Below are 20,270 nucleotides of genomic sequence, written 5' to 3'. Positions count from 1 at the left end.
AGAAAGTAAAATAGCCTAATCTTTCATGACTCCATGCCATCTGGCAGACATCATCTTTGGAAAAAATCATGCAGGTGGGGAAGCCAGAGGCCACGGGTGTGTGCTGGCAATAAGTCTTCTAGAAACCGTGTTGTTCTTATTATGATTATCATAAATGACCCCGATTATCTGCATTTATTTCATGAGATGATATATCCAAATAGCATCCCTCGGAGTAGAGTTTAACTGAACTATAATGAACGACATAACCAGTTGAATAAGGTACCTGAGTGCAAGAGAATGCCTTTAAAAAGAAACCGGCTACAGGCTATAACAAGCTGACATCACGGCAGCAGGCACCCGCTCTACCAAATGGCGGACGTTTGTGAAAGCAGCAGAGTTGAGGCAGATTTTTATTTTTACGTCTTGTGTAGTGAGAAGGAGTGACGTGGGCTGGCGCACGGCAATGTGCTCTCTGCCTTGCTCCTGTACCCACAACCACGCGGTCAGCTTATTTCACTTGCCTTCACGGGCCTTAGAAATACAACCAAGGAGACTGTACCGATCTGCCTATCAAACAAATGTATGCTGTACGTGCTTATGGTTCTCTTTATAGAAAACAAGGGACGAAGTTTGAGAAAATGATGCTGCAAGAGAGACTGCCTGTTTGTATTCAGGGAACCTAAACAGGGAGCGTGGAAGAGACATTCCAGTGAAACAAAGGCCAGGGTTTTATAAACATCTATACGATGCTTGGTGAGAAATTTATTTAGAGCAACTTACAAGAAAAGCATGTCCAGTAAAACTGAAAGTAAAACTTCCCAGGAAGGTGCCAAAAGAGCCTGGCTACCTGCAGGCAGGGTCTCGAGTGGCTGTCTGAGTCCAAACACACACCCAGAGTGGAAAACACAGTTTTAAATGGACAGAATCTTGCTTCTGATCCCAAATACACATAAAGTTTGAATCATAAGTCTGGGCTAAAGAGCAAAAATATTTTTCGTGTGTTGTGTCTAAGTATGTACATATGCACACACGTCCCCAGTGGTTTATTTCTCTAGCCAACGTGGACATATAAACATTCAAGTCTATTTTATCATTTCTCAGTTTCGATATTCGGTTTTATCTTCAAAAGACTAAGCATTGCCGACTTCTTTCTAAGTTCTATATTCAGTCTTACAAAGGCCATGAGGAGGAATCTAAAATAAAGACACAAAAGCTACATGATTTCTGTAGTGACTGCTGGGACATGTAGGGTTTCCAATAGCTTCTCTCATTCCCATCTCTAAAGAAGAGTCAAGTAACTAGAAAACTTGGTAATGACATTAAGGCGTAAGGGCATGGATGTAAAAAGTTAAGAAGTTAAGGCTAGTCAATTTTTTTTTTCCATTAACTAAACCAAAGGAACTGCCGAAGGGATTTCTGATTCTTGGCCCCCAGTCTGTTTACTAAACAGAGGTTAGGAAACAAAGTGGTTTGCTAAATGACGAACATCATTTCTGTTATCCTCAAGCAGATGAGTCAACAAATGCACAACGAAGAGGAAAAGTGTGCTGCTTTCCAAAGGCTGAACCCTGGGGACCCCAAGACACCTCTAAGATGCTTCCTTCATGCTCGCATCAGCTACCCTCCGCAGCCCCCATCAATAGGCTGTTCTGAAAAAAGCCGCTTAGATACAGGCCTCAGCTTCTGGGCTCCGGCTGCGAGGTGTGAAGGGAGTCTGCTGGGTACTCAGAAGCCACCTATTTTCACAAGGGACTAGAAAAGGCCATTCTTGGGTCACTTCCCAGCCACAAATCTAGAATATTCAACAGTACCTGATTCTGCTTGATCGTAGCCAAAAAAACTCAGCAGCTTGAGGAGCAGTTTCTCTTCAATTTGCACTGTGAATCTCTGAGCCGTGATCATCAGATGCTAGAGACGGAGAGATTCTGATTAATAGTGTAAACACCAGAAGGAACTTTCATCTGGGCCATGAAGAAGGCCCCCAAATGACGTGGCACAGTTTCTTTGCTCATGTGATTTTGTAACCACACTGCCAAATGATTTCTGGCTCATCTCTCTCTACGTTGTTACAATTAGCCAAGAATTCCAGAAGAGGTTTAATATACAATTCACCGCCCTCTTGTTTGGTTTCCGGGGCATCTGTGTCTCCTTAAGTCAGGATCCTGCTTGCAGATGTGCTGCGGAGGACAGCATTCTGGTGCTGAGCTCACGTGGACAGCAAACTCGTTGAAGGAGCGGCAGGTTGGAGAGGATTGGAGGGCTGCACACAGGCTCACTGGTAATGGTGACGAAGGGCAGAAATAGGGGAACCAACCTCTTAGCTCCCACTTTGCCAGAGTTTGCTGCTCTATCAGCCCGCTTATAGTGGAAACTTCTCTAGGGAAGAAAGCTCATCACTTTTGAACGATGTGCTTTTAGTAGTCAGTGTAAGTCAGCTTGCACAAGAGGACGTCTATCCCAAGGTCAGACCCCTCCTAACACTCTCTAATTATTCTAATAACACATCTGGATCACACCTGGTCCTGATCAACCTGGAAGATGCTATGTTTTCCCACAGAGACTCGACTCTGATGAATACAGACTCTGGGCCCTGGGGATTCCACGTTATCAGGTGCAAAGCCACAGTAGAGAACGCTGGGTGCTACGAGAAGTTGCTGTGGGCCCCCACCCCATGGAGGAAGTCAGACTGCCCTACTGTGCGGGACGACTTTGGGCCAGACCCCGTACTTGGAGACTGGGCTGCGAGAGAACAGATCAGCTCCTGCCACCGCGCCAAGCCCAGCAGCCTCCCCCAGGGCCTACCTTGTAGATGTTGGTCAACGCACTCTTACTGGGGAACTTCACCGCGTTCACCTGCACGGCCGGGCCGGTCTCGATGACCTCATTCTCATTGCTCAGGGGAGTCACGTACAGCATGAAGGGCTGAGTGGTACCAATGAGCTGATTGTCCACCTGGCCCAGGAACAAGACAAAACAAGAAGGGGCAACGGCTCACTTCTCAGCTCTCTGTTCTCGTTGAGTGGGGTCCCCTCCTTGGTAGGACACTCAGAAAGGACCCCTGCCATTTTCCTCTGTTTCAGCAGCAGCTGGAAAAACGTATCCTCACTGCAGACCAGCAGCAACTATAGTCGGAAGGACAACAGCAGCTCTCCTGTGCGTGGGGAGTGCCACGTGCCAGGCACAAGCTAGTCCCCTCACGTGCATGATCTGAATCACGGGATACCTGTGAGGTCAGAGGCACTTGAGTCAGGGCTCCGCTACAGTCCCTACCACAACCTCCTGGCACAGATAAAGAAGCTGAGGGGAGAGGCCCTTGCTTAAGGTTGCACAGCGGGCTCTTCACAGAACTAGAACTTGACTCCAGGTCTGTCTGACGTCAAGCCCAGCGCTCTTAAAGGCTATCAGCGAGGTGGGCGGACCATAGAGCATGAAAACTAGGGAACTGGTGGTTCGGCTGCTACCAAATGGAAACAGTGGCCTTGACCAAAGTCAAGTCTGTGCTAGGAATGAAACGATGATGTTAGTGGCGTTAGGGTCTGCTCTATTCACCCACGCCAATCAGCACCAGATTGGAGCACGCTGTCTACACCCCACTGTGTTTAGGGGTGTCAGAAGACTCACTGCAGGAAGCGGGCACCTCCACTTCGTTTTCCAACAAAGTTCCACATCAGGGAAAGGAAAGAGAACGTCCGTGTACTTTCTACACATCTAAGTGTACTCCCTACACGTCACCGAATACATCCCTTACTACAGCTCTAAAGGCTAAAGTCTTTCTCCTCATTTTACAAAAGACTAAACAGAAGCTTAGAGAAGTTAGACCACTTGTCCACATTCCCACAGCTAGTGAGGCGGATAAGTCAGGTTCAAATACAGGCACTTCTGGCACCAAATCCTGTGACCCTCCCCGTGTACCACACGGACGGCCACACAGCCATCTGGATAACCTGCGGGCTCTTACGTCGCAGAGGTAAGGGCGAGAGACCGTGAGCATGAGCACTTGCTCCTACTTCCATCCTCGGCCCTACCGTGTACTCCCTGCACAGCAGCCGCGGTGAGCTCCTGTCCCTCCTTCCTTTCCAACTCATGCCCCTCCTTCCTTTACACCTGACAGAGGCTTCCCTTTCTCCTGGGATGAAACCAAACTTCTCGCCACGGCCTCCATGATGTAGCCACTGCCCACAGCCCCGCCTTCAGCACAGAGCAATCCCCTCCAGGTTTGCTCCAACCTCCCCCTACCCAAGCCTTCGGGTTATTTCTCAAAAGGGGGCAGCTCTCCTCTCTTCAGAGTCTCTGGATTCCGAGGGAATGCGTTTTACCCTAATAGCCTTCTCCAGGGCTCGCTCACTCCCTTCCTCCAAGGTTAGCTCTCACCGCCTTGGGAAGATCTTCCCAGGCCACTTCATCTCAAAAGCATTCCGTATTCTTTCGAGCAGTTCCCACAGGTGGCCGTCATGTTCCTCGCTTGCTCGCTCCCCCTGTTGGCTGACCTCTTCCCTGGCCTGCTAGCCCAAAGGGAGCAGAACTCATCTCCTGAGTCACGGCTGTTCTCCCCAGAGCCTAGTGCCCTGCGCGGTACACCGCCGATGCCCTAGGAATTTACCGAGTGAATGAATCACCCGTCACATCCAATAGAGAAGACACCTTACTCTGACCGCTCCGTTATTCTTGATAATGGAGGCAAGTACACTTGATACAAGATGTGGAAGAGGTACAAATTCTAGTGTTATTCTCCCAGTTAGATTAGATGCTTCGGAAGAATGGGGACCACAGTTTCTATTTTTAAACATTCTTTGTCCCAGCGCTGTAATCATGGTCAACTCTCAAACCTGTTTATTTTCCACGATTTATGGCACACCTTAAGTCAAGAGGTATTATAGGACAAATATTCTTGACTAAATGGTTAATGAAATTCATGAAGCACAAATAGCTCTTTGGAGCTTCTCTGTAAGGTGAAGAAAAAAAGACAAGAAATAGAAGGACAAAATAGTAACTTTTTATCTGTCCTCAAACAAACAAGATGTGATTAGCCTGAACCGTTTTCTCTCTGTGCTGTAGGATAAAAACATTTTTCTGAAAGAGGGTTTCGGGTGGATGGAAGTGTACAGTGTGAGCGAGAGCAGAAGGACACCTGGTCAGGGGCACGCAATGCACGGCCTCTGGAGGAATGCAGGCTCCCCACCCAGGGAAAGAATCAAGGTTTAGGTCTTTGGATCCTTCTGGAAATGTTTACCAGGAACTGGTTTCCTAGACACGGTAATCCTGGTGGAGGCTGGAAGGAAGGGCTGCAAACACGAGGCTACAAAGACAAGAGCTGTCTTGATAGCAGGACCACAAAATTTGGGCAGAAACTGTCAAAGTCAACCTTTTCAGAGCTTTGACAGTTAACCAAGGGCTTGCAGCAGTCCAGGGGTCACTTATCAGAGAAAGTTGGCTGAAACTCAGCAAGAACAGCCAGCTCGGTGGCTTTCCCACCCCACCTGCCCTCCCCAGGTTCACGGTGGCCTCAAACATCAACAGCCCCATCCCCAGGCAGCCCCGGGGCTGGGATGAGCTTACAGCTCCCCTCAAAGCTTCGTCCCCATAGCACTGTCAAGTTGCGGGCCTCTCTGGCACGCTTCCCTTTCTTGGCATCAGTGATTTGTCTTCTCTCTTTCCCCTCCTGATCAAACTCATCAGAAGTTTGTTAGTTTGACTGATTTTCTCAAAGAAGCAGCTTTTGACTTCTTTCTTTCCTTCCTTTCCCTGTGGTTTTTGGTTTCTGCTCCAGTGATTTCCACTGGGATGCTCACTTCCTTTCTTCTGCTGCTTTTAGGCTTAATTTGTTGTTGTTGTTGTTGTTTAGTTTCTTATGATGACACCTGAGTTCAGTTTCCAGACCTTTATCCTCCTCTAATAGTGCTAGAAATCTCCCTTCAGTAGAGCTGCAGTAGCGTTCCACCAACTTTGACATGCTGTGTTTTCATCTTCGTTTAGTTCAAAATATTTTCTGATTTCTATTTTGATTTCTCCTCTGATCTCTGGGCTATTCAGAAATATGCTTTTTAGTTTCCAATCATTTGGGGGATTTTCCCAACTATCTTTCTGCTCCACTTCAATTCCATTGTGATGAGAGAATAGACTGTGTGACTTGAATCCTTTTGTACTTGGGAATTGTTTTATGGTCCAGAATGTGGTCTCTCTTGGAAATGTTTCCTGTGCACTTGAGAAGAACAGGTTTTCTGCTGTTGCTAAGTGGGCTGCCGGATAAATGTCAATTAGGCTACCTGGTTGGTAGTGCTATTCAAGTCTAGTATACCTTTGATGAATTGCTGCTTATTTGATAATTCTAACAATTATTCAGAGAGGGCAATGAAATTTTCTTTTTCCTTTTTTTATTATGTTATGTACACCATTTGTTTTTGATGTAGTGTTCCAAGATTCACTGTTTACAGATAACACCCAGTGTTCCACGTAGTACGCGCCCTCCTTAATACCCACCACTGGCCTCACCCATCCCCCACACTCCTCCCCTCTAAAACCCTCAGTTTGTTTCTCAGAGTCCAGTCTCTCATGGTTCATCCTCCCCTTCGATAACCCCTGTCTTTATTTTTCCCTTCTTTCTCCTAATGTCCTCCATGCTACTCCTTATGTTCCACAAGTAAATGAAACCACATAATTAACTTTCTCTGCCTCAGCATAATCTCCTCCAGTCCCATCCATGTTGATGCAAAAGCTGGGTAAAAGCCATCCTTTCTGATGGCTGAGTAATATTCCATTGCATATATGGACCATATCTTTAACCATTTGTCTGCTGAAGAACATCTCTGCTCTTTCCACAGTTTGGCTATTGTGGACATTGCTGCTATGAACATTGGGGTGCATATGGCCCTTCTTTTCACTACATCTGTATCTTTGGGGTAAATACCCAGTAGTGCAATTGCCAGGTCATAGGGTAGCTTTAATTTTAATTTTTTGAGGAGCCTCCAAAGTAGCTGCACCAACTTGCATTCCCACCAACAGTGTAAGAGGGTTCCCCTCTCTCCACATCCTCTCCAACATTTGTTTATTGCCTTGTTAATTTCTGTCATTCTAACTGGTGTAAGTGGTATCTCAGTTTGGTTGATTTTAATTTCCCTGATGCCTAATGATGATGAACATTTTTTCATGTGTCTGTTAGCCATTTGTGTGTCTTCATTGGAAAAGTGTCTGTTCATGTCTTCTGCCCATTTTGACTTATTTGTTTTTTGAGTGTTGAGTTTGAGAAGTTTCTTACAGATCTTGGATATCAGGCCTTTGTAGTGTCATTTGCAAATATCTTCTTCCATTCTGTGGGCTGTCTCTTTGTTTTGTTGACTGTTTCCTTTGCTGTGCAGAAACTTTTTATTTTGATGAAGTCCCAAAAGTTCATTTTCACTTTTGCCTTTGGAGACCTGTCTTGAAAGAAGTTGCTGTGGCTGATGTCGAAGAGGTTACTGCCTATGTTCTCCTCCAGGTTTTTGATGGATTCCTGTCTCACATTGTGGTCTTTCATCCATTTTGAGTTTATCTTTGTATGTGGTGTAAGAGAATGGTCGAGTTTCATTCTTCTGTATATTTTCCAATTTTCCCAACACCATTTATTGAAGAGAGTGTCTTTTCTCCATTGGATATTTTTTCTGGCTTTGTTCAAGATTATTTGACCAGAGAGTTGTGGGTCCATATCCAGGCTCTCTACTCTGTTCCATTGGTCTATGTGTCTGTTTTTGTGCCAGTACCATGCTGTCTTGGTGACCACAGCTTTGTAGTAAAGCTTGAAATCAGGCAACATGATGCCCCCACTTTGTTTTTCCTTTTCAACATTTCCTTGGCAATTCAGGGTCTCTTCTGGTTCCATATAGATTTTAGGATTGTTTGTTCCAGCACTTTGAAAAATGCTGATGGTATTTTGATTGGGATGGCATTTAAAGTATAGCAATCTGTACTATGCTCTGGGCAGCACAGATACTTTAACCATGTTTGTTCTTCTGATCCATGAGCATGGGATATCTTTCCATCTTTTTGTGTCTTCAATTTCTTTCATGAATGTTCTGTAGTTCCCAGAGTATAGATCCTTTACCTCTTTGGTTAGGTTCCAAGGTATCATATGATTTTTGGTGCTATTATAAATGAAATCGATTCTCTAATTTCTCTTTCCACAGTTTCATTGTTAGTGTATAAGAAAGTAACTGATTTCTGTGCATTAATTTTGTATCCTGCCACATTAGTGAATTGCTGTATGAATTCTAGTAGTTTGGGAGTGGGGTCTTTAGGGTTTTCCACATAAAGTATCATGTCATCTGCGAAGAGAGAGAGTTTGACTTCTTCTTTGCCACTTTGAATACTTTTCATTTCTTTTTGTTGCCTGATTGCTGTTGCTGGGACTTATAGTACTATGTTGAACAACAGTGGCAAGAGTGGGCATCCTTGTCATTCTCCTGATTTTAAGGGAAAGTCTCTCAGCTTTTCCCCATTGAGAATATTTGCTCTGGGTTTTTCATAGATGGATTTTATAAAATTGAGGAATGTTCTCTCTATCCCTATACTCTGAAGAGTTTTAATCAGGAAAGGATGCTGTATTTTCTCAAATGCTTTTTTGGCATCAATTGAGAGGACCATGTGGTTCTTCTCTTTTCTCTTAGAAATTTGTTCTCTATCACACTGATTTGCGAATGTTGGACCACCAGGGATAAATCCCACCTGGTCATGGTGGATAATCTTTTTAATGTGCTGTTGGGTCCTATTAGCTAGGATCTTGTTGAGAATCTGGACATCCATATTCAAGGTAATGCTGGCTTCATAGATAGTCTGGAAGTTCTCCTTCTGTTTCTATTCTTTTAAACTGCTTTAGTCTCCTATTATTTCTTCTTAGAATGTTAGGTAGAATTCCCCAGAGAATCCATCAGGTACTTGACTCTTGTTTTTTGATCATGGCTTCAATCTTGTTACTAGTTATTGGTCTATTCAGGTCGTCAATTTCTTCCTGTTTTGGTCTTTGAAGCTTACACGTTTCCAGGAATGCATCCATTTCTTCTAGGTTGCTTAATTATTGGCATATAGCTGTTGATAATAATTTCTGATGACTGCTTCTATCTCCTTGGTGTTAGTAGTGATCTCCCGCCTTTCATTCATAATTTTATTAATTTGGGTCCTTTCTCTCTTCTTTTGGATTAGTCTGGCCTATGGTTCATCGATCTTACCAATTCTTTCAAAGAAGCCACTTCTAGTTTCAAGGATGTGTTCTACCATATCTCTGGTTTCTAATTCATTGGTCTCTGCTCTAATCTTAATTGTTTCCCTTCTCATGCATGGGATAGGCTTAATTTGTTGTTGATTCTCCAGTTCTTTAAGGTGTAGAGAGTTTGCATATTCGGGATTTTTCTATTTTTTTGAATGAGGCTTTGCTTTGCTATGTATTTCCCCCTTAGGACCGCTTTTGTTGTATCTGATATGTTTTGGACTGATGTGTTTTCATTTTCATTGGTTTCTATGAAATGTTTAAGTTAAGTACCTGTTTGATTTCCTGGTTGACCCAAACATTCTTGAGCAGGATGGTCTTTAGCTTCCAAGTGTTTGAATTTCTTCCAAACTTTTTCTTGTGATTGAGTTCCAGTTTCAAAGCATTATAGTCTGAGACTATGCAAGGAATAATCTCAATCTTTTGGTATCAGCTGAGATCTGATTCATGACCCATATGTGGTCTATTCTGGAAAAAGTTTCACATGTGCTCAAGAAGAATGAATATTCTGTTGGTTTAGGGTGAAATGTTCTGTATTTACCTATGGGGTCCATCTGGTCCAATGTGTCATTCAAAGTTCTTATTTCTTTGTTCATTTTCTGCTTAGGTGATCTGTCTATTGCTGAGAGTAGAGTGCTAAGATCCCCTACAATTAATGTATTATTATCCATATGTTTCTTTATTTTGAATAACAGTTGGCTTATGTAGTTGGCTTTTTCCATGTTGGGGGCATAGATATTTAAAATTGTTAGATTTTCTTATTGGATAGACCCTTTAAGAATGATACAGTGTCCTTCTGTATCTCTTACTAGGGTCTTTAGCTTAAAATCTAATTTGTCGGATATGAGGATTGCCACCCTACCTTTCTTTTGCAGTCCGTTGGCATGAAAGATCAGTCTCCATCTCTTCAATTTCAGTCTAGATGTCTCTTTAGGTTCAAAATGAGTCTCTCATAGACAGCATATGGATGGGTCCATATGTCTTTTTATCCAATCTGCAACCCTATGCCGTTTCATGGGAGCATTTAGGCTGTTCACGTTGGGAGTGATTATTGAAAGGTGTGTTTTTATTGTTATCATGTTGCCTGTGAAATCCTTCTTTCTATAGATTGTCTCTGTAAATTTCTATTCTATATCACTCTTAGGGTCTTTCTTCTTTTATAGAACCCCCCTTCGTACTTCTTGCAGGGCCAGCTTAGTGGTCAAATATTCTTTCAGTTTTTGCCAGTCTTGGGAGCTCTTTATCTCTCCATCCATTCTAAATGACAGCCTTGCCAGATAAAGTATTCTCAGCTGCATGTTCTTCTCATTTAGTACCCTGCATATATCTTGCCAGACCTTTTTGGCTTGTCAGGTTTCTGTGGACAGGTCTGACGTTATTCTGATGTTCCTCCCTTTGTATGAAGGAATCTCTTCCCCCTAGCAGCCTGTAAGATGTCTTCTCTGGTTTTAAGATTCACAAATTTCACTACCACATGCCTGAGGGTTGGTCTGCCCTCTTTAATCTTGGAGGGGGGAGTTCTATTTCTAGGACATGATGCTTATTTCATTCTCCAGATTAGGGAAAATCTCAGCTAGGATTTGCTCAGCTATATCTTCTAGTCCTTTCTCTCTCTCTACCCCCTTAGATCCCAATAATTCTGACATTGGATCATTTCATGGCATCATTTATTCCTCTAATTCTGTTTTCATGGATTCTAAGCTGTTTGCTCCAGGCCTCCTCCTGATCCTTCTTTTCTATCAGTTTATCTTCTAGATCACTAATTCATTCTTCTGCCTCATTTACCCTAGCTATTGGAGTATCTAGATTAGATTGGATCTCATCAATAGCATTTTTAAGTTCTGCCAGATCAGCTCTCACTTCTGCCCTCAGAGAATCTATGTTGCCATTAATGTTCTTCTCCAACCTAGCTATAATCTGCATAACTGTTATCCTGAAGTCTAATTCCAGCATTTTGCTTATAACCATATCTATTAGTTCAGTGGCAAAGGTCACAATCTCTGAATTTTTCCTATGTTGCGGGTTCCTCCTCCTAGTCATTCTGGTGAGAGGTGGTTGAGGGAATGTACAGAGTCCAAACTCTGTTGAACACAACCCAAGCAAGATGCACCCATTTTATAGGGCCCTTAGGGTTGTCGGCCTCTTGTTCTTCCAGCCTGTCTTCTGGGGGAGGGGCCTGCTGTGCTGTTACTCAGGCAACCCTGTTTGGGCAGAACTGCCCTGCCCCCTATTGGGGGGACGGGCTCAGTGAAAACTGGTTTTGGGGGCTTTTGTTCTCTGGCAACTTTCCCTGGCAGCTTTCAGTGTCTCTTCTGAGAGTCAGAGCAGAAGCGATTGTGCCCAGTCCTCTGTCTCAGCATAGAGCGAGTACAGTCTGTTCTCCAGAAAGCCCTGCAGGCCACACTGACTCGGTTTTTGTCTGTGCTGCTGAACACCCCAGCGTCCTGGGTTGTGTGCCCCACAGCAGCACTCCCAGCCCTTGCCCTTGCCCTTTGTGCTTCTAAAACCATCAGCTACCCCCAGTTCACATGTGCACCCCCGCAGCTCCAGGTTTCAGTCCAATGGGCTACCCTAAAGTTCTTTCCCCACAGCTACTGGTCTGGTCTGCAAGTCTGTGCCCAGGCCCCAGTGTGGGAGGCTTGTGCGCTCCTGTGTTATTTCACCTTTCTGGCGCCAGCGCTTATGGCGGCTCTCTCCCTCTTCCATTTATCTTCTGGTATCTGCCAGCAGAATCGCAGCTCCCTGCTTCATACCTCAAATCCAGCCGCCAGAGATATTCTGTTGGTATAGACCCTGAGATATCTTCTTACATCTCAGGCTGATATCCTGGGTGGTCAGAGTGGTCTGGTAGATATCCAGCTCAATTCAGGAGACCAACTGAAATAGGGTTCTCCTACTCCTCCGCCATCTTGGCCCCTCCTTGAAATATTCTACTATAATTGTGTACTTGTCCATTTCTTCTTTCAGTGCTATCAGTTTTTGCTTCCTACACTTCAAAGCCCTGAGATCAGGTACATAAATAGCTGCGATCATGATGTGGTCCACATACGCTGTCACTCTCAGCATTAGATAGCTGCGATCATCATGTGGTCCGCATACACTGTCTCTCTCAGCATTAGGACATTACCTTCCTTATTCCCAGTAATACGCTTTGCTCTCTAATTGATTCTGACAGGAATCTAGCCATTTCCACTTTCTTATGACTAGTTCTAGCTCAGTATGTCTTTTTCCATTCTTCTCTTTTAACCTACTGTGTCTTTATATTCAATGTGTTCCTCGGAGGCAGCATGTAATTGGATCTCGCTTTATACTCCAGTCTGATCACCTGTGCCTTTCCACTGGAGGTCCTTATAGCATTCACATTTATTTAATTGATACAGTTCAGTTTGAATGACTCTACCATCTTGTTATTTGTTTTCGATCTGTCTCATCTGTTCTTTCCCATGTTTTCCCACTTTTTCTGCCTTCTCTTGGGTTGTCCATCTTCTCCTTCTGTTGGACTATTAGTTGTAGCTCTTTGTTGCTTTAGGATTTCTAGTATTCATCTTTAACTTACCAGTTTATGTTCAAATGACAGCATACTACCGAGCGCATAAGAACACTGTAGTTAACGTACTTCCATTTCTTCTCTCCAAACTTGATGCTATAGTTGTCATTCACTATACTCTAACATCTTATAGGCTCTAAAATACAGTGCTATCAGTTTTGTCTAAGCAGTTGATTCTCTCTTAAAGAAATCTAAATAATTAGAAAATATTCTCATTCACCTGTGTATTTATCATTTCAGGGGCTCATTCCTTTGTGGAGAGCCAGATTTCCACCTGCTCCCATTTCCTTCTGCCTGAATGATGTTACTTAACATTTTTTTTTAGCATGAATGTGCTGGAAGTGAGTTCTTTTAGCTTTTGTATGTCTAAAAACATTTCTATCTCATTCTTTTATTAGCTTTTGAGGCTTTAATGTAGAGATGATTTCTGATAAGGCTTTTACACATACCGAAAGTAGCATCCAGGCCTCCTTCCTTTAAAGATCTTCAGAGACTCACAAGAACTACAGATTTGAGGTTTGCAGTTGCCATCCAAGGAGGATGAAAATTCAGTGACTTCCCCAAAATAATTAACATGAAATTACAAGTCCTAATTATTCTTATTTTCTTTTTCACAAAACGCCCTATCAAGTTTTAAAAAGACATAAAAAAGCACTTTTTAAAAATTTAAGATAAGCCTTTTAAAATATAAAGTAAGACCACGAAGCAGTGTGACAGGTTTTCTTCTGTCACTTGTAAACTCTAGAGAAGACAGTCCTCAGAACCCTAGAAGTCTGTGGAAGTCTCTTCATTTACAAAATCAGGATAAACGGCATCCAGCCAGGAGTCAAGGGATCTGGGTTTCGGCTGGCATCCTGCACAGAGCGATCCTGAACAAGCTTCCCAACTTCTGGAGAGCGGAAGCCCCGTCACAGGATGAAAGGGGCTGAGGTCATCCCGAAGAACTCTTCCAGCTCTGTTATTTTGTAATGCAAGCACGTTCCAAGCTACTTGGGGTCAGGGATGTTAGAATCTATTTTGAACGTACAGTACTTTTAAAATTCCTACTTCTTTTTTGAGTCTTGTTCTTAAATTTATTTTTTTTTCAAGTTCTTCCATACACAAAAATATATTTTCCTATTTAACAGCCTCTTCATTAATAGCAGTTAAAAGTCTTCTCAGGGCTCCTGGGTGGCTCAGTTGTTAAGTACCCACCTTTGGCTCGGGTCATGATTCTGGAGTTCTGGGATTGAGCCCCGCATCGGGCTCCCCGCTCAGTGGGAAGCCTGCTTCTCCCTCTCCCACTCTCCTTACTTGTGTTCCCTCTCTCACTATGTCTCTGTCAATTAAATAAATAAGTAAAATCTTTAAAAACAAATAGAAACAAAAGGCTTCTCAAGGATGTATTTCTCATAACTTGCTTGTATTTATTTATTTATTTATTTACTGGGGAGGGGGTGCTGCTTTAATTTCTCCAAGATCTCTTCTGCAGTTGTGGAGGCCACCACTTTTCCATGAGATTGACCACCCTTAACTAAAACCACGTCACTCTCCCTGAGCTCCAGGACATTCAAAGGTACCAACAGAGCTGGGCATTAGCCTCTCCTTCTGACAGGGCTGGGGGGAGGGGGCTGCGATGACCACACTAACAGCTTCCACCATCACGTTTATTAGAGCATTTTGTTTGGACCCAGGTTTAGCATGGATGGCTACGGTGACACAACATGTAGGATCAATCACCATAGGACCTAAGGGAGGAACTGGTCTTCCTGGCTCCTTGCTCTGATTCTTACCCCTGTTGATCACACCAGCTTTCTTAGGCATCTCAGCACCTAATGGGAGCCAGGCGGAAGCTCCGTTCCGTGTCCCGACATAAGCCACCTCAGCCCTCTGCCCAGCCACAACAACCCTGCCAGGGAACTGGGCAAAGGTGATTCACCCTTGCTTTTGAAAGATATATTTGCTGGGCATAGAATTCCAGGTTGATGGTTATTCTTCCTTCCAGTTCTTTAAAGACATTACTGTCTTCTCTTCTCGCTCATATCATTCCCAATGAGAAGTCAGCTCTCATTCTCACTTTTTCTCCTGGCACATGACAAGTATTGCTTAACCTGGATAACTCATCACTGCTTTTGAGTAATTTAATGATGATGTACCTTGGTGTAGTTTCCTTCATGCGCATGCAAGCATGTGTTTCTGTTCGTGCTTGAGCTTCTATCTGTGAGTTTAGTTTTCATTAAACTTGGAAAATTTATGGCCAAGATTTCTTCAAATACTTTTTATATGCCCTCCTCTCACTCTTGGCCTTCAGGGACTCCAATTATCCACATGTTAGGTTGCTTGAGGGTGTCCTGTAGGTCACTGATGCTGTTTTCTTTTTATGGATTATTTTCCCCTGAGCATTTCAATTTGGACAGTTTTCATTGCTATGTCTTCAAGTTCACTAATCTTTTTTTTTCCTGTACTGTGTCATCTGCTATTCATTGAAAGCAGTGTGTTTTTCATTTCATTTTAATCTCTAGAAGTTTGAGTTTCTCATATCTTCTATGTGTCTACTTAACTTTTTGAACATGTACAATGCAGTTATAGTAACAGTTAATGTCCTTCTCTGAAAATTCTAACATCTGTGTTAGCTCTGGGTCCATTCAACTGATTATTCTCATTATATATTGTGTTTTCCTGCCCCTTTGCACACCTGGTAATTTTTGACAGGATGCCAGAGATTGTGAATTTTACTTTGTTGGGTGCTGGGTATTTTTGCATTCCATTAAATCCTGAGCTTTGTTCAGGGATATAGTTAAATTACTTGGAAACAGACTGATCCTTTCAGACTTTGCTTTTATGATTTGTTAGGTGGGTCTGGAACAGTGCTCAGCCAAGGGCTAATTATAGTTCACTATGAAGGCAAGATTTTTTGGAAGACTCTTCCCAATGTTACATATGTTATTAGTGTTTCTAGTCTGGCTGGGGGAACAAAGCCCATCCCCAGCCCTGGGGAGCAGCAGATGCTGTCCCTGTGAGATCCTCGTGGATGGTTCAGATGGTAGTTTCCTTACATGCAGCACCGATCTGTCCTCTGCTGAATGCTCACAGAACCCCTCCGGAGATCTCCCGAGTCTGCTTTCTGTGCAGCATGCTCCTCCCAGGTACGCCGCCCCATGAAACTCTAGATGCCTCGGTCTCCAGACTCTCTGCCTGGCCTGTTCAACTCATTCACTCTACTGGGCTCTCTCTTCATCTCCCCTCTCAGTGCCATGGCCTGGAAACTTTCTCAAGGCAGTCAGCTGAGGTGAATGCAGGGCTCAGCTTTTTTGTTTTCCACCTCTCAAGGGTCACTGTCTTTCAGTGCCTGATTTACAGGGCCTTGAACCTATTGTTTCCTTATTTTATCTGGACTTGGGGGCTGCTTCAGGTAGGAATCTGGTTCCCTATTAGTACACTTTGGCCGGAAGCACAAGTCCAGTTCTCTTACTTTTTTCTCCCTGCAGTGAACTTCAATTTCTCTAATGATGGTTCAATGATTTCCTGTTACTTTTTCCTATTGGCGAATGGGGAACCAGGGTCCACTTTCTTCCATGCCATTTGGACTAAATCGTCTAAGTCACTGGCTACTATACAGAAACACTGGTGAGACAAACATAGATGGCAACAATTATTTTCATAGAATAATTTTTTGAAGTCCATAATAAGATATCTCCACCAGAGCATTAGTGTTTTTAGGACACCAAACACTGGATCTGGCTGGGTGGTCAGCAAGAACACAAGAAGGTTTAACAAGCTCTGAACTGCCCCCATTACCTGCACATCCTGTATGCTCAGCTCAAGCATGTGACTTGTTGCCAGCTGTGTGTAATGCACATTGATTCCTGTAAGACTTGCAAAGACCAGTTCTTCTGGGACTTTATTAATTAAGGACAACCCAATTCCACCTTCTAACTTCACAAGCACCTGAAAGAAAACCAAAATACAACCCAGTTTAAACAGAGGGCAAGGTACCTAGGAGAGTGCAGGGAAACATGTGGCTTTAAATCCCTCTGCTTCACCCCTGAGCAGGTGCAAACCACTTATCCAACTCTGGTCTCTCATTAGGCACCGTTCTCTCTAGGCTCAGTGCCCACCCCTTCCAGAACTCCAAAATGATATGATATGATAATACCTCTCTCGGAGCACTGAACACATTCTGCATTTCATTATAGGAAAAGACCTGTTTGAGAATCTTTCTCCCTGTTTGGGATGCAAGCTTTTAGTATGCTATTCACTGGACTTCTATAATATCCGACACAGTGCTTTACATGTAGGTCCTTATTTTTTTTTTAAGTTACTAAATAAATACCCTATAAGTATATGTCTTTTTTTTTTTTAAATTTTATTAATTTGACAGAGAAAGAGAGAGCACAAGCAAGGGGAGCAGCAAAGGGAGAGAGAGAAGCAGGCTCTCCGCTGAGCAGGGAGCCTGATGCCGGGCTTGATCCCAGGAACCTGGGATCATGACCTGAGCCAAAGACAGATGCTTAACCAAGCCACCCAGGTGCCCTAGTGTATGTTTTCATGTTCACCTCATGTTCCTTTTCAAACTCCACTTTCTAACACCCAAACAAGGGAGAGAGGAAGAAAGACGACAAGAGAAAACTGGGGGCCCTCAAAAAACCTAGTTTGCTTATTCCTGACCTTGTATAAATTTCAAAGTTTGATTTTCTTTCTTGTTATCTTACTTTCGTACACTATCACATTCTGATTCAATTTTAGCTCTCATTTAATTAATAAATTCACACATTCATGTTGTGATGACATAAACACCATAAGGCAACAGCTGTATTTAGAATTCAGAGGGCAGAGAGAAAAGAGGTCTAAAACTGAGAAAACCATAGAGCAAAGTTCTAAAAAACTAATAATAAAGAAATGAATTTACAATACTTAAAACTTACTTCCAGTTCCTGCTCTGTGTCTGGATTCTTTAATTTCTGTACCTCTTGCTCGGTAACGGGAAGTTCATCCATTTCATATAATGAACGGTCACTTTTCCGTTGGGAGAAATCTGTTATCTGAAGTCAAATAAAACACTGTTGTAAGAGGGCTCATACTTCCACAATGAAACCCATTCCATACCAACTGTGTAGGTCAAAAGTCACGATGTGCTCAATAATCCTATGGAAGTTAATGGTTTCAGAAACGCTGCCAAATAAGACTTGGGTAATAATGAAGTAAACTTGGTTGTAAGTCTACAGGGCCAAAGTCAAGTTACAGACCTCGAGAGCATCATACGGGGCACTAGGCATCTACAGGTGATCTAGAATTATTGGTCAAGTCCAAAAGGACAAACCTTAAGATCACTACATTCAAAGTTTGCCTGAAAAGAAGGGTGCTTTTATAAGAGGGATTGTGGATTATGAGACACTGCCCCGGAGAGGTCACTGTCACACACCACCTGCATCTCTCCTTTCCCTCAGCCCTCTAATTACACCAGGCCCTGACAAACCTGTATCTCCAGCACAGATCTCTCCCCTGAGCACCAGACCCACATTTACAGACTTCTAGACATTTTCACGTAGATAGCATATACTAACAAGTCCCAAACTCCTCATTCCTTGACCCCTCATTGCCAGAGAAAAACCACAAAATTTGCAGTATGTGTCAGACTTTAAATAATCTGGCCCCTGCTTCTGTCTCCAGCATTAACTCGGAGCACGCTCTCTGTGCCCGTTGGGCCACTCCCTTTCAACTCCAGGTCTTCGACTTATCAACTTCCCAAATCCTACATCATTTCTTCATTATGTTTTTTGCTTACTATTTGTTTACTCCTTCAAAATGGGAGTTCCCAGACCGCAGGGGGTTTTGTGTGTTTGTTCAGTAGTCTGTGCTCAGTACCAAGAACCTCGCTTGGCTTTAGTAAGTGCTCAGTAAAAAACTGCTGAGTGAACACTCTTCTCATTAGCACACAGCCCCTTCACCTTCCCTGGTGATCTGGCTAACTCCTCTCGGTCAACCTTCAGATCTCAGCTTAAATATTACTCCTCTTAGGAAGCCTCCAAGTCTGGGAATACGAATCCTTCCTGTATATTCTGCAGACCACCCTCCACTCCTGCTTTCACTACACAGTACGGTCATGGTCTGACCCAGGACTTCAAGCATCTTGTCGTTAATATATCCATTAAAGATTTAATACTATATAATGACTGATAATAATAATATGTACCATTCTTGGCATTGCCCTCTTTAACTCTCTTACCTTTTTCTACTATCATCTTATTATTATTATTTTTTTAAAGATTTTATTCATTTATTTGACAGACAGAAATCACAAGTAGGCGGAGAGGCAGGCAGAGAGAGAGAGGAGGAAGCAGGCTCCCTGCTGAGCAGAGAGCCCGATGTGGGGGCCCGATCCCAAAACCCCGGGATCATGACCTGAGCTGAAGGCAGAGGCTTTAACCCACTGAGCCACCCAGGCGCCCCTCATATTATTTTTTATACTTCAATTCTTATCACAACTTTGTGAAGTAGGTCTTACCCCTATTTTCTAAACAAGGGCATCCTAGTCTCATAGCCAGCATACATGTCTCAATAAATATTTGTAGAATGACTAACCAATGTGTGGGGGGAAAGCACAGTGAGATTCACATCAGTTCTTATGATAAATAATCACCTGGAGTGCTCTGGTCGGCCCATCTGGGATGACTCGGATAGATAACATTCCAGAACCAGGCCTCATTTTTTGGTTGATAAACTGTTGTTCAGGAGGAACTGGCCCCAGAAGCTCCATGGAAGTGTCAGGACCAAGAACAACTTCAGCTCCATCAAACAAACCGGAAAGCCCTCCTTTGGCCTAAAAGGATAAAGACATGAAAGCAAAGAGAAAGGAACTGACTTTGACAACGTAACATGTCATCTGAAGCAAGTTATCAAATTTAAATTCTCTTTTGAAGGGTCATGATCAATTTTTAACAAAGCATTTACTGTTTCTTCAGCTTTACTGAAGATGAAAACCAGGAGGATTACCTGGGCAAGACAGAAAGTTATGCTACAGGAATTTAGGGAATTCTGAGTAAGAATAGAGTATATTGGTTTACGAGTAACTTCTAGTCATTAAAATAAGCTTTTAAAAAAGTACCAAAACCCCATTTCTCTGAGTATTCTCATTCAGGTTTGGTTAAAAAACTAAAATATCAGCCTTCCAATAAGGAGCAAATTCTAGAGCTGAAAATCTCGGTAAACAGACCGACGGTTGGACAGTGAGCTCAAATATTCAAACGATGGCGCCTCTTCTAAAATGAAACAGAGCAGCGAATGCCATCTGAAAGCCAGCTACTCAGACCTTTGGAGGAAAGTATCTTCTTGCTATCTGCCCCAAACAAAATGGAAGTCAACGGGACCATGTCTATGGGACAGCAGATACAGGGCTAGAGAAGATAATAGCTAGTGTGTCTTGATCCCCTTTGTTAATTTTTAAATACTGAGTAATGAAAAGGAAACTCTGAGCTGGGTTTACAGAACAGATTTCAACACGGAGAAAGCTTTCTACGACTGTTGTAAGTT

At 43.2% G+C, this 20,270-nt stretch overlaps 1 protein-coding gene across 13 annotated transcripts in view; it reads right to left on the bottom strand.

The window, feature by feature from the left end:
• VPS13D (vacuolar protein sorting 13 homolog D) overlaps nt 1-20,270 on the bottom strand; it is a 253,025-nt gene that overhangs the window by 95,196 nt on the left and 137,559 nt on the right. For all 13 annotated transcript variants that reach the window (XR_006601667.1, XR_006601666.1, XR_006601668.1 and 10 more), the window contains 5 exons: nt 19,381-19,560; nt 17,666-17,782; nt 16,539-16,688; nt 2,785-2,934; nt 1,794-1,890 (listed from right to left, as the gene is read on the bottom strand). Coding sequence is in view for 10 of the 13 variants with exons in the window: in XM_045063766.1 (XP_044919701.1) it covers nt 1,794-1,890; nt 2,785-2,934; nt 16,539-16,688; nt 17,666-17,782; nt 19,381-19,560 (694 nt within the window). In the remaining 3 variants the exon portion in view is untranslated. The remainder of the gene's footprint in view (nt 1-1,793; nt 1,891-2,784; nt 2,935-16,538; nt 16,689-17,665; nt 17,783-19,380; nt 19,561-20,270) is intronic.

Source organism: Mustela putorius, unplaced genomic scaffold (assembly GCF_011764305.1).
Source record: "Mustela putorius furo isolate JIRA1106 unplaced genomic scaffold, ASM1176430v1.1 tig00003853_pilon_pilon_pilon, whole genome shotgun sequence".
NCBI lineage: Eukaryota > Metazoa > Chordata > Mammalia > Carnivora > Mustelidae > Mustela > Mustela putorius.
Note: the sequence above shows the minus strand (reverse complement) of the source record. Positions and strands in the feature narration are given on the sequence as shown.